The 14390-nt window shown below is 54.5% G+C and overlaps 1 protein-coding gene across 1 annotated transcript; it reads left to right on the top strand.

Annotated features, from left to right (window-relative positions):
* Window positions 1-4348: 4348 nt before the first annotated feature.
* On the top strand, window positions 4349-13804 carry NCLIV_028660 (conserved hypothetical protein; the record flags this gene model as incomplete). The annotated part of the gene is made up of 10 exons (XM_003883060.1): window positions 4349-4960; window positions 5079-5465; window positions 6001-6206; window positions 6697-7277; window positions 7466-8388; window positions 9042-10162; window positions 10659-11004; window positions 12712-12960; window positions 13303-13495; window positions 13716-13804. The coding sequence occupies 10 exons, from the start codon at window positions 4349-4351 to the stop codon at window positions 13802-13804; spliced, it is 4707 nt and encodes a 1568-aa protein (XP_003883109.1).
* Between the last annotated feature and the right edge of the window lie 586 nt (window positions 13805-14390).

Raw genomic sequence — 14390 nt, 5'->3', positions numbered from 1 at the left:
GTCACCGTTGATGTACTTCATATGGCGAGCCCAAGTGAAGGATGCCGTTGAGTTATGAAGGAATAGTGATAAGTCATATCGCGTCCACGAACTCGGAGCTGCTGTACCAATGTTTTCCTATTTCGGGTCCATTGCAGGCGGTTGCCTGTGTTTGGTCCATGCACCTCATGATCGGGGGCCGCCGATCGTTATTCTCCCGGACATCTAGCGTTCCATACGTTTATTTCTACGCCAATATGTGCCGTATTCTGTACATATGTGTATGCCCGTATTTGCTTACTTCTGCACATGCTTGCATGCGTAGGGATAGATGGATTTCCTTCTTGAGCTTGTCCACCTCTAGATAGGAAGCAGAAAAACCGCACACGAGCAGCAGGATGTTTCCTTCGGTACACAAGAGTCCACCACGCAGGGAAGACCTTGAATTTTCGTGAGTAAAAAAGTGGGTGTAGGGCAGGTATTGTAGGAAACAATAGAGAGACCGCCGCCTCTTACCTCGTTTCTTCGAACGTCCCCGCGAAATCGCAAAGGGCTCACGTTCTTTTTTCATTCGAATACCGCACTGTTCCTTGTCCTGGTGAACAATTGCACCCTACAAGTCCTGACCCATTTTTCGCCATCAGCCGTCGGGCCAAGTTATCAGTAGGATTATATATGTATATACAAATTTGCCGGCACCATGTGCCCGATGAGGATAGTTTCGAAGGTCTCCTTTATTTGATGTTTCGCCTAACTCCTAGCTCGTTTCTTTTTTGATACGGGACGAGCTGTATCATCCCTCAACCTGTCCTCGGCATCGCGCGGGAGGAAGCGTAGCATGCAAGCGAAGTGACGGGAGGCGCGGAGTGGAGAGAAACGACGGGCACGCTGCTGGATGGCACCACGCGAACCTTATCCAAAATAAACTTGTTCAGAGTGTCATGACTCCGTTCATTCAACATTTGTTTTGAGAGAGGCCCGCTGTATGCAAGGCTAGATACCGGGACCACGCGACTCGAGTCATCTAAAAAACTTGATGCTATGTGTTGATATAACTATATTTTCCCACGATACACGACCAGGGTAGAGCCATGTGAAGCTGTGTGGATTCACTGTCCATTTCGATCCTTTCCGATATTCAGGAAAGAAACTGATAGCCTGCCACCTTCTACAGCAGCATGCGCTGCGTGTCCAATCATTTTGTGCTATCGTGTATATGTATGTATTTCCTGTACTACCTTTGGTGGGGCATACGTTTTTCCGGCGTTTCAGTCCACTAAGAGCACTTCCTTTTATCCTGACTTCTCTCCATCTGGTAGCCTTTCCCCTTTGGAAATCAAGTCTTAATACTGGGGAAGTTTCACACTTCCCGTTGGAGGCCCGGCCCATTCTCCCTACACCTGACGCCTTTCGATGTTCACCTTTTTTCACAGCTGTATAATGGGCTGTTTTTCAGACGTCATATAGAGGAGGGAACCCTTCATGTTCTGCATTCGTGTTCTCTCTTCCTGCACTTTCTCTATAACTGGATGTGTCACACGTCCAACTGATCACTTTGCATTAGCTCATGATGTGTCCATCTCTCACATTGAGGAGCTTGTAAGTCTTGATACAGGGATGGCTCCATCGTTATGATTGCGCCCTGAGGAGCCTGCTATACTTCGGCAGGAGAAGCTCCGGGTAACAAATGAAACACTGTAATAAGTGTCTTCCGCCTATGTATCACGGTGCTCGCACAAACCATAGGTTTTTACCCTGTCCTCTCGAGTCTGTCTGTATAATATACGGGTTTGGGTACCCGGAATTCTACACGTCTGTATAGACTTTTCCTTGGTTCGCCTACATGATGGTGCCTGCGCTGAATTTTTGTTACACTCACGGTTGCTATTTTGCGTTACTTTTCACCGCTTGTTTGTGTAAACTTTAAGTCAACGATTCAGGGTGACTGCACACGCCTTTTGTCCGAGTCTCGGTAGACCAACAGAAGAACGGACGCGGCGAGGCTGCTGCATGAAAGCAACGAAGCTTCTTGTGATACGGTCTCTCGTGTGGTGAACTGACGTTTTCTTCCGTCCCCAATGTGTGTGAGAAATAAAGGCTCGTTTCCTGTCGAAGCCACCGCGAAATAAACTACGTGTAAATGTCACCCTCTTCTGTACGCGTTTGCGCTTCAGGAATGTTCGTTCGAACGAAATGGGTGTATTTTATAATGACATCCCCTTCTCTTCGGACTTTTTCCGGTTTCCGCTCTATCCAGTGAGCGTATGCGTTGCTGTGTTTTTGTTGACACGGAGTGGGCTCAACGAGGAAACAGGTTCCTTATTCTTGTCACGAGTACAGGTTACTGCACTGGCCACCGAAAAGAAGTGGAGATGTGCCCCGATTTTGTGTTCTAGCGCGAGAGAAAAGTCGCAGCGGACCAGGAGGCCTTCCCGTCCAACGAAACGCCGCATAATGGGATAAACAATGATATTTTTTAGACCAAAAGCGAAGGAGAGCAAAGGCAGGTGCTTTTAAGAGAGAAACACTCACCGAGGAAGAGTTTGGTTTCCGCGATAAGATTGCGACCAGTATCGTACGTTGTTTGAATCACCCCCTCGAGTTCTGCTCCAAGACTCAACGCCGCTCGTTGCGGGCGAGTCGTTGTGAGTTGTTGAACATACCGTTCACCCGGGTTCTCGATTTTCTCTCTAACCAAACGCACGCGTGAGGGTCCGTCTTTTCTCTGAGCTCTCTCCGGAACAGAGCGGCTGCGCTGGGTGACTCGCAGGTAAATCTTCTTTCTTTGTAGCCACACGAATCACACACTTTGTTCGACTCTCGCGCGGCTACCTCTCGAGTGTATCGGCCCTTTACTGAAGGTCGTCGGGGAGTGCTCACAAAGCGAGCGGGAGCCGGTGCTAAAGACTCATGATTCCGTGTTGCCCTTCGTTTCTACGATTTTCATTTCTCTCCTGTGTATCTGGAAATACGGGAACATTCTTGTATTAGGCCGCAGTCAATAGAACCGGGACGGTCTCGTCGTTCTGTGTATTTCCACCACACTACTATTTGCATGATCATAATCGGTAACATCGATCCGAATCGTCTCGATGGTTGTGTGGATCCAAAGGGTACTTTAACAAAGCGAAACTTTGAAAGCGGCTGTATACTGCGGTTGCTGAGCAGCAAAACGTCACAAATCCATTACTACTCATTTCTTCCTCCAGATTCGTCCTTCCTGTCCGGCAAGCTGCGTTTGCACCTGTTGTATTTGACCAGTGAGGAGAGATGTAAGAGACGCAGTTGGTTTTTTCATGTGCGGAAAGCAATGCCTTCTCCCAAAGGAAGCGCAGTGGATACGGCGGAGGAGGAAACACAGGATGGTCATCCAGCATAACTTGTTGCGGAGCTTTCCTTAGAGCTGTGCTTCTAGCGGAGCAGACTGTAGGAAGAAGTTCCTCGAGTCTCGAATACGTTTCCCTTCCACGAAGTACGTTTGTTCTGTGCATTCGTGTCTCAGACTGATCTTTTTAGCGGTAATTTCTCAAATATGTAGCTCAGTCTTGCTCCTTCATCGCCATGCTCAACCTCGTATCCCTGCAAAGCCCTTCTCCGCCTTCCCCTACAACTGCCCCTTGCCACTCCTTCGTCCATCTCCGCGTTTCCTCGTTGTCTTGTCATCTCATTTTGTTCATCGATCGGTAAATACCTTGGACACAACTCGTACCTTCCTTGCTTCCTCCCTCTGTTTCTCTCGTTCTGTTGATCAAACCTGTGAAAGGGACAGCCAAATTGCTTTCGACTGGAGTGTTCCTTCTCGGTGAGATGAAGGCTCATACATCGGCTGCGGCGCTCTCTTCATTCGGCTACTCTTTTTGCCAGCTTTGCGCTGTCTTCGTCCTCACAAAAGTCCATCTTACTTGAAGAACGACCTGTTCAGATCAGAGAGAAGCTGAGTGCATTTCGGCAGTGCTAGAGAAACAGTCCTAGTCTCGAAGTCTCAAGCCCTGCGTTTCACCTGTCTCCTTGCCTGAGTAGCTAGACCCACCAGTTGTGCTACAGGGGAAATCCTCCACCCCGCACGCCGTTCGCAAGATATCTTTCCCTCTCGCGAATACACCTCTCTTTGGCTCCACAGCGCTCTCATCCGTGGCAGAGAAACATCCCCTTCGGTGCGTTTTCTTGACGCTCTTTGCTCTTCTGCAAAATGCAGCGGCTCTGCCAGCTTACATGCGTGTAGCGGGAGACATTCAGTGCTGCATTTCTCCAACGTTTTCTTGTTTTGCTTCGAAACATGCCTCTTATAGAGATACACTAGAGGACCGATGCCGGCAGACCTCGGCGATTTATTCCCGGATAGTGGAGAGGGAAAAGAATGGCATCACCGATGTGGATCCCGCATGCAACGGCCGGCGCGAGAGAATCCTCAGCGGTTCGCTCTTCCCGCCGCCAAGTCTCTTGCCTGGGCGGCGACAACATTCGGGCCAAAACGGTGTCCCGTAGTACAGGCAGCGGAGCCGCCGACGCCGAAGAGCAGAAACACAGCTGGGACGAGAACACTCGACTCGCAGAGGGGGCCCGAGACAGCGACAGCCTTGACGTGAAAACACGAGACGCCTCGGCCGGGGAGACGGATGCCCAGACTCCGCACGCGCCTTGTGGAACCGCAGAGCAAACACGCGGAGATGCAGCGGACCGGTTCGAAACGCCTCGTGCGCCGTCCACCTCCGTTAACAGTTGCGACTTCTTCCCCCCTAAAATGCCGAGGCGAGAGCTGCTTCTCAAGGGAAAGCGGAGTAGGAGGCTTCGGAACGATGACGCGGTTTGTTCCTTCGATTTGTCACTGAAGGAAGAAGTGAGATCTCTCCTGAAGCAGACGAAAAGCTCAAGACGACAGATTGTCTATCCTGCTGAAAAGGACGATGGCAACGTGGAGTACAAACTCTTTCTGTCGCAGCTGTCCCCAACTAAGCTCGCTCACCGCACCACACAAATGAGGGTAAGACGCCACTAACCCAGTCCCTATTCGCGTTTTCCACTTTCTCATGTCGTCTACTCTTTGCACTCCGTTCTCTGGCAGACCACGTGCATTCCCATTTTGCCTTTCCTTCCTTCAGTATCGCTTGCAGGAGGGAGGGGGCGTCTGTTTTTATCTCCTCGGCGTCACAGACGGAGGGCTCGGTGTGGGCATTTCGGCGCGATGCATGCGCGAGAGTATCGAAGCTGTGGCGCGGATGGCCGCTTCGCTGTCAGCCTCGATGGGAGTCGTGGACTTGGAGCGAGTGGCGAAAGACACAGAAGAGCAAGAAGAGAAGGAAACGAACACGGACAGGGAGCGAGAGGAGACGCAGACACCGGGAGCGAGGGCTAGCGACGGGGAGGCCGAGAAGTGCTACGGGAGGCACGAGAAAGAAGGCGACGAGGGAACTGAGGAAACAAGAAAGGAGAGAAGATTGGACTGGGAGAGAATATTAGGGACCGTTGACGAGACCAACACCGCACGGGTAAGACAACGTATTGAGGCGCCTGGCTGCTGTGGAGAAAAACAAAACGGCGACTCCTTCTACCATAGCCTCACCTGCCGCGAACCCGTACTCGCCGAATGGAACTCGCATCCGGCAAACCAAACAATTCGAGATTCTCAACAGGTGCTTAGATAGTTGATGTACATATGTATGCGTGTATATACACTAAACATATTCATGTATACGTAAATATGCGCCTATCTATAAATATATATACACATATATGCAGGTATGTGCATATGTATCTGTGTGTATGACGGTGGGTAAATTATCATGTATCTGCCTCATGTTCGTGAACGACAGTACTTTCGGTGGCAACGCCGTTTGCCGCCCCGCGCCGCTCGCGTCGGCCCAGTCCGTCAGTTCTGGACTTCTCTCCTCTGCCTCCGTTCTTCTCGCTTCTTTGAAACTCGATTTTTCGTGTCCCATTCCTCTCTTTTTCTCTCTCTTCACGTTTGAAACTTTCTGGTGCCTCCCGCCTTTCCCGACCTCTCTCCTCGTCCCCGCGCGGCAGTGGATCGCCTGCGTTCGCGTGAGTCAAAATGCGCCGACGACTGCGCCCGACCCCTCGAGGGGCGGCGCCCTACCGGCCCCATCTGCCGAGAGCCTTGGAGCCCAAGGCGCCCGTGAAATCCGCGTTGCCGTCCTTGGAGCCCATGACGCGGGAAAGAGTTCCCTCGTTGCTGTGCTTGCCGAAGAAGGGACTCTGGACGACGGGGAGTAAGAGACAGCTTGGTAGCGGTGGAGGGACACGTGGCGAGGTGTTTTCCTTTTCGTCATTCGGCTTACAGATGCCGGTGCGCGTTTATCTTCGAGTCGCCTGTGTAGCTGCATATCTCTACGCATCAACGACGGCGCGGCCGGTTGCCGTTGAGCGTCTCCTCCCCTCTTATATTCGGAGAGCCGTGTCTCTTTTTCGGTGTCTTCCCTTCTGATGGATGTACGCCCTCGTCTCCTTCGTTGTCTTCTCTGTGCTTTATGTCGCATCGTGTGCCACGCGTGCGTCTGGGCACTCACCCTTGGACACCAGCTGCTTCGGACGTATAGGGAAAGGGTAGCGAGCTGTCTGTAATTCTTTAGAGAAAAAAGCGGTGGCAGCAACTGAGAACCCGTCTCTCGTGTCTTCTTGCCAGCCCGTCGGGTGCATGCAATTTTCATTCCTCCCCGTGCGTTTCTTCTTCGGCCCGTTTTTTCTTTGTGTCGCCCTCAGAGGCTCCGCTCGTCTGCGGATGTGCACGCATCCTCACGAAGTTCTTCTTGGGGCAACGTCAGCCCTTCATTTTGCGTCCCTTCACCCTTCGCCCGTTCCCGCTCGCGCGCGGCCCCAAACAGTCCCTAACCGCCATTCGTCTGTCGCGTCTTCCTCCTTCGCTTCTTCCTCCCCCTTCCTCTCTCCCGTGTCTCCAGGCCGTGGTATCCGCCATGGCTCCACGGTTCGTACTCTCCCTCCTTCGCGTGCGGCGGGAAAGACAGAGAACGGAAGCAAGGAAGGAGACAAAGGAGACACAGGCACTCCGCGGGCTTCGGCTGCCTCATCTCCCCGCTCAGCATCCTCAGGTGTCCGTACACCGCCGGCGCAGGCGTGCGACGGTTCTTCACTTGCTGTTTCTCTCGGAGAATCCAAAGACGACGCCGATGCGAAGGAAGCACGGTTGGGCGGGACGTCTCCACCGACGAAAGCTGAAAACGAAGGACGGGCGCGAAATAGTGGAGACGCAGGAAATGCTGCAACGGCGATTACGCTGATGGATATGGCGGGGCATCCCAAGTACATCAAAAGTGCATTGACAGGTAGAGACAGTGGGCATATCCCAAAAGTAGAAAACTCGCGTCCTCGTCGTGGCTTCAAATTCTGCATGGTTCATGCGTTTCGTTTCCGCAATTCTCATTTCTCGCTTTTCCACACTTTGTGGTGTTGCGCGCGTCGTGTCTTACCTGGTCTTTTCTGGTCTTTCCACTTCCCGTCTCTCTGCGCGCAGGCCTCCTCAGAGAGTGCCTTGACCACGTCGTCATCGTCATCGACGCTTCGCCAGAGGCGGCACCCATCCCTGTCCAACTCCAGCAGGAGCGCGTCCTGCTCGCGACGTCTCTGGTGCTTCTGCGCCTGCCTTTCACTCTGGTTTTCAACAAATGGGAACGGCGAGCAGACAGCGGCCGAGCTCGCGAAACGGCGCCGGGGTCTTCGCTCGCTTCTGCCTGCCAGGCCGCCCCTTCTCCTGTCGACGGTGTGGAAGGCGGCGAGGCTGCGACTGCTTCGGTCGGTCAACCGGGAGACCCAGTGGGGACAAACGTGTGGGGCAAACAGAGAACAGACGAGACAGCGAACAACGAGGACGAAGAGCCCGCCATAAAGGCGCAGCTGTGCGCCGAAGTCGTGGGCAACCTGCAGGCGATGTTCTGCGTCGCGGGAGCCGCCCTCGTCGACTGCACGCCGATCTGTGCGGGCCAAGACGTCGAGGAGACGCAGGCGAGACAGCGGGGGGCGGCAGAGACAGTGGAAGAGACAGCGGAAGAGGCGAAACTTGAGAGCGAGGATCGGGGGCAGACAGCACTTGCAGAGAGGCAACACGATCCTTCCAGCTCTTTGAGTGCCCCGGGAGGACACGACACGAGCTGCGAAAGCCTGCCGAGACAGCGCAACCAAAGGAACAGGACAGGGAAGGCAGGCAGCGAAGACTGTGCTGTCCTTCTTCGTTTGCAACGCAGAGACGAATGGAGAAGGAGGGGGAGACTGAGACAGGCAGAAGAACGTGAACGACATGCAGGATACAAGGCATCCGCCAGCCGGGGGAACGCACCAGCTGGGGCTGCAGCCCTGCGATTCCCGCTCGCCTGCCGAGGCGCTTTCTGTGTCTCTTGCGTCGAGGGCCAGGGCATAGAGCAGCTGCGGCGATGGTTGCAGGTTCGTGTTCTGTCGAAAACCCCTCACCCAAATCGAGACCGACGTGCAAATGCCGACACGACCATGCAGCTTGACGTACAAAAGTGCACCTGCACCAGTATATATATATCTATATATATATATATATATTAAAGTGTGTACCATTGTGGGCATGTATCAGGTCGCGTACACGCATTTCGATGTCCTCGTGCGCAGCCATATAGGACCATATTTAGAGGTAGGAGACTGAGGAACTTATCCAGGGACGAACTGGGTACACATCATGGTGTTATAGTTCTTTCGCATGCCATTGAGACTAGGAAGTTATGGTTTGGGGGGAGACCCCGCAATGTATCGTGGTCTGGCGGGACCGAATTCAACGTGGCTTCTGCTTTGAGTTCCGTTGTTTCTTCCTTGCTTTGGTCTACGCGTCACCTGGGTCTCCTGGTTGTCTCGTGCACCTTCCCCGTCTCCGTCCGTCGCGCTATTCCCCGCCTTCTCGCGCTTCTTCGACTGTCTGAGGTGTCCTTTCTTCCGCTATCTCTCTTCGATGCCTTTCTTCTCCGGGTTTCCGTCTCTCTTTCGCGTGCCTGTCCTCCCTGTCTGCCTCTGCTCTCTTTGCGTTTTCCACTTTTTTGTCGCTCCTTGCTGCGTCGCCTGCCCGAGCCGTGCAGCAACTGCCTCGCTGGAACCCTGCGTCAGGCGACGAGGCATCCGCCTCCAGTGGCGCCGCACGCGCCTCAGCTCCCCACTCAGTTTGGCCTGGGTCTTCTTCCTCTTTGCTGGTCTCCAAGACGTCCCTCCGATCGACTGTCCACACCAGCCGAGGCGACGGGGGAGATAGGGGAGACGGGAGCGACGTGCTTCTCAGGCGGGCTCCGTCTTCCTCTGTGCGGGACTCTTCCTCCTCTGTCGCCTCGGCCTGCACGCCTACCCCTTCCGCGTCTCGTTCTCTGGCCACGGCGTGCGCCTCTGCTGCGTCTTCCTTCCCATCTCCTTCGGCGTCTGCGTCAGCGTCTCCACCTATCGCTTCTCCAAACGCGCCCGCCTCTTCAGCTGGCGCTTCTTCCTGTGAAGCCTTTTCCTCCCGCTGCTCTCGCCCGTCTCCCCTGTCTTCCGCGTGTTCGCTTCTGCCTCCCTGCGTTCGCAGCGCCTTCTTGGTGACGGAGGTCTTCCCGAGGTGTCGTGCCGCCGCTGAGCAACGCGACGAGACACTCTTTTCAGACAATCCATCTGCAACGACCGCCGTGCGGCCTCGCCCCCGTAGCGGAGGCTCGGCTTCCGTCTTTCCCGATTCGCGCGATGATGGCGCACGCGAAGAAAACGAGCGAGCTGCGCAGTGCGCGTCTGAAGAGAAAGTCGGCGAGAGAGCCATAGGTGCTGTGCTGGGTGGCGTCCTTCTTCAGGGTCGCCTCAACGTCGGAGACCACGTTTTGTGCGGTCCCTTCCTCGCGCCCTCTTCGTCTTTTTCCGCTTCCACCTGCAGCCGGTCATTGTGCGCGTCGTCGCCAGCGTCGCTTGTGTCTCCTGGACGCGACGAGGCGCGAAGAGGCGAGGGAAGCACGGCGAGGCTGCCCACGAGAGACGAGCGAAAGGAAGAGCACGGAAGGAGTGTGACAAGAGGAAAGACCGTCAAGACTAAGGTGAAGGAGGAGGACGATCAGGACGAGGCACGGATGCGGAAGACACACGGAGGCGCCTCTTTCCTCTGGCTGCAGGCCAGGATTGAATCGCTCCGAGACAGCGAAAGACAGTCGGTTTCCTTTCTACCTGATATAGCGACGCCGATGAAATGGTAAGAAGACGAACTAAACTCACATGCAAACAAACACCGAGAGCACGCGTGCCGGCACTTGTACGACGGCCCAAACAGGCCTATATATATATATGCCTTCACGAGCTCAGATTAAAACGCGAGTAAGGCAATAGGAAACGTCCACAATTTTGGTTCCCTGCGTGTGCATGCGTGTAGGCAAAAGTGTCTATATGGATACATCTATGATACGTGCATACTGCATTTGCATTTGGTTTCTGTAATTCAATTTGTGGTGGTACATGTGTTTCGGCATTTCAACGCCTCGTCTGTCTCGGTATGGGCGTGGATCAAAGATGTCTATCTGTCGATTTAGGTGCACCACATTCAGTCACACACGCGTGCTCGTGCCTCGCGCTTTCCCGTACTCTCTCTCCGTTTCCTGCCTCTGTTTCGTCTTCTCTTTGTTTTCGCTCGCTTCCTTTCTCTCTCCGCGTCGTCTCCCGCATGCAGCGCGCTGCGTCTCTGCTGCACGCAGCTCTCTCGCTGCTGTCTTTCTGCCGGAGGTCGCGTCCCTCAAAGACGTCTCAAGCCCAGCTGTGGAAATCGAGGAACTTCAGAAAGAAAGGAGAGAGGGGGAAGAAGGGAAAGGAGTGGCGGGGACAAAGGGAGGCGAGATGGACGAATGGGGACTGGAGTCGTCGGAGAGCCGCGAAGGTGCCGCCGTGTCTTCTCGCCTTCCTCGTGCGTTTTCGCTGCCTGTCTCTGGTCCGAGAAAAGACAGGGAGAGGCGAGGCGACGTGGCGAGGACGAGGGGAAAAGAGGTTGAGGCAGCAAGCAGGGAAGAAGGACGCGTGAGGCTCCTGAGACCCGGTCTGCTTCTCGTAAGACTGACCGCGGAGAGACATGAGGTAGGCGGCGACGAGCGAAACAGACACACGTGAGAGGAAGCAGTCGAACAAACGTCGGACGGCGCGATGGAGAGCGCGAGAGAGGCGGACGAGAAACTCGCATTTCGTGTTCAAAACGAACCGACGGCAGGTGTTTGTGAATGGAATGGCAACATGAAGGGGACGGCTAAGGATGGACCGGGGCGCCGGCGAAGAAAAACGAGAACAAGAGAGACGAGAAAACACTGAAACGCGTAGAAGCCGAACACGAAAGGGAAGGCGACACGCACACCAGACGAGTGACGGCCATCACACCTCTCCGTTGCCTAGACACACTGCACAAAGCCTGTAAGAAGAGTTCAGCACAACCACAACAAGAGGAAGAATGCACGGAAAGAATGCGAGACGCTAGCAACAGGAGAGGGAGACGTGCGCAGAGACGCCGGCGAGGGGGCAACAAAGGATCGAAGCAGGCGCCCGGTGAAGGCCGGTCTCGACTCAAAAAATACCGATCAGAAGAAATATAGGTCAGAAGTCGTGCTTGGTCACGCTGGCTGGGATTGCGCGCGTGTGGAACATTTCTTGTTGCCTTTCGAAGGCTGACCCAGCCTAGGCCATGCAGCCTCTTGCAGAAGCGTTTCAAGAGACACTCTCGTGTGCACCTCGTCAGGCCTCATGGACGTCTTTGTCTTCCCGGCACGCCGACTCCCGTTCCCCTTCACCTCCGTCTGCATGTTCTTCTTCTTCCCCGCCGTCTTTCTGCATTGCATCATCTTCCTCGGCGGCTGCGTCTTCCGCCTTCTCTCCGTGTGTCTCTGGGGGCCGTGAGGAGCGTCAGTTGTCGCCTCGCGAACGGGAAGCGGAGACGAACGGGGGGTACCAGAGGCGCTCTGCGCGCCGGATGTGCCGAGCTGCATGCAGGCGTGAGCGCGGAGACTCTCTCGGAGACTCCCTAAGTCGACCTCCGCCGCCGGCTGCTGACGAGACGAGGCGAATCAAAACTGTCGACAAGAGCGTTTTGAGGCGACAGGCAATTTTGCACCCGCCGACCCCTGTGGCGGCGTTCTGGTGTCGTTTGCATGTCTTGGCGCATCCGTCTGCTCTTCGCAGACACACCACGCTTGTCGTTTACGCGCACGCAGTCAGACAAGTGAGAGAAGAAGAGGCGAAAGCCTTTCCGTTTACGTCCGGTGTCTCTTGTTTCTGAGCGTCCTAAAAAAAGGCTAGCGGAGCCAGACCCAAGACCGGGCTACGCGGTGGAACTTCACGTTCAGAACCGGAGTGATCTGCGGGTTTCTTGACGACTTCGTGCGCTTTGGGTGGGAAATGCAGAGTGTAGGGCACCGGAGGAGGACCGCGTGGATTTTCGACGAGGGTTTCAAACTGTTTAGTAAACATGTGTAAACTGAGGGAAAGATTCTTCGCACGCTGCGAATTCCACATCTAGACCAGTAAGCGCGTCGCTCTACACTTCAGTAGACAAAGTACAGAGCACCCCTTTTCGACTGGTTTCTTGGCCTTGGGCGGACGCTGTCTGGTGGTATGCGGGTGAAGACGTTCGTTTCCAGTTGGCAAGGAAAGAGGGCGAAAAACCCATGAGGAAAGGTCCCTCTCGTCGCGAGTTCTTTCCCCTGCTGGTAGTTCTTTCACGCGGTTTTCGCCGCAATCGCGCGCGTCCGTGGCACTGCTCGTTGTTTCTAGGCCACCGAAGTCCTCGCGATTCTGCCGCTGTCTGCCTCGCCGAAAGAGCTAGCCGCAGCAACATCGAGCGCGCTTGCCCGCATGCACGAGCGGAGGCAATTTCGCTCCTCCAGAGGTGCGAGCAAAGGAGAGAGCCAAGCTCAGCGTCGTTGTCAGCGAGAAAGAGAAGACGAGAAAGAAGAGGAGAAACGCGACAAAGACGGAGAAGAAGGCAGAGAGGCAGAAACCGCGAGACGAAGCCGCAGCAGGGTAGGAGGACGCCGAAGCATTCGTGCAGCCGCACACCAAATACACATATGTATGGCTATGCATATGCAGTATATATATATATATATATATATATAGGTACAGATACAGATATACGTAGGCAAATGCTAACCTCCCAGGAATAGATATAGAATCAGCGTTCAGCTGGATCTGTGCGTGGACCGCCTAGACCTGCTCATACAAGGAGGAGAGCAGGCGCGCGCGCGTGTGCCGTTCTCAACAATCTCTCAGACCCTAGGGCAGGCAGACCTGCTGACCCCTTATTTCTGGCTTCTCCGCTGTATCCTCGCCGCACCGGTTTCCCTCTCTGTTTCTCCTGGTTAGGCGAGAAGAAAGAAGCGCAGTCTGCGGTCCCTCTCGGAAGCCGCGACGTCGCCCAGCGGGCGAGTTGCGCCTGCCAATGTCCTCGCTCCCTTCGAGACCGGTCTCGTTCTTCTCCAGTTCATCGGCGGCCTTGGCGGCGAGCTTCTGGCCTCAGGTCTGCCGATTGTTGTTTGCAGCGGAGTCGATGTGCAAGGTAAGACCGGAATTCTCGACTCGCCTTCCTCGGCTTTGTCTCTAGGGTTTTCCAGCGAAACTCCGTGAAAGCAGAAGCGTTCTGAGAGGACACAAAAACGGTCTGCGCATCTGCCGCTTTTTTTTCGCTGGTGCTGGAACAGGCGCTCTCCGAGTCCTTTCTCCTTTTCGTGCTGTCCGTTCTCGTGACCGTTTTCTTCGTGCCTGTGTTTCGCGCGCAGGCATCGGCGACGTGGTAGCCCCCTGCCCCGAGATTCCCTTCTTCTCCCACAGGCTGCTCGGCTCGTGGAAAATGCAGCGCACGGCCTGAAGACTCCCCGCTCCTCGTAGGGAACATCGAACCGGAGACCTAGCGTAGCGCCCCGTGATAGACACACACGCATACAGAGGAGTTGAGACTTTATTGAGGCTATTGCGCCTTCATAGAGTATACACTTCGTCTGTGTACCATCTCCATGCAAATGCGGACACGGGAAGAGATATGTATAACTGTACTGGATGTTTTTCGCCCCGATGCCGCATGGGGGCAAAACATGCCACGTGTGCATAGCCCCTTACTCCAACTAGAACGTATATATATATATATATATATATATAGGTATATGCAGGAAAATGCATTAAATTCAAATATCCACTTTCAAACGGGAGGAGGCTTGAGGGGTGTTTTGGCAGGAAAAGAGAGATGCAGGCTGGCAGGCATTCACCTTGAGGACGGACACACAGAAGCAAAGATCTGTGGCGTGTTTTTTTTGTGGTGTAGAGTTAGTGGGGACCCGATGGATTTTGCGCTTTTGGGGAATGCCGAGCTATCTCTCGCGGTCCGTGCAAGTGAAAAGACTACGATGGGAGATACCCACAGTCTTCACCGTCTTTCGAGAGCGCTTAAATGTGCGCGC

The sequence above is a fragment of the Neospora caninum genome, chromosome VIIb (assembly GCF_000208865.1).
Source record: "Neospora caninum Liverpool complete genome, chromosome VIIb".
Lineage (NCBI taxonomy): Eukaryota > Apicomplexa > Conoidasida > Eucoccidiorida > Sarcocystidae > Neospora > Neospora caninum.
The sequence above is the reverse complement of the archived record's forward strand: the minus strand, read 5'-3'. Positions and strand labels throughout refer to the sequence as shown.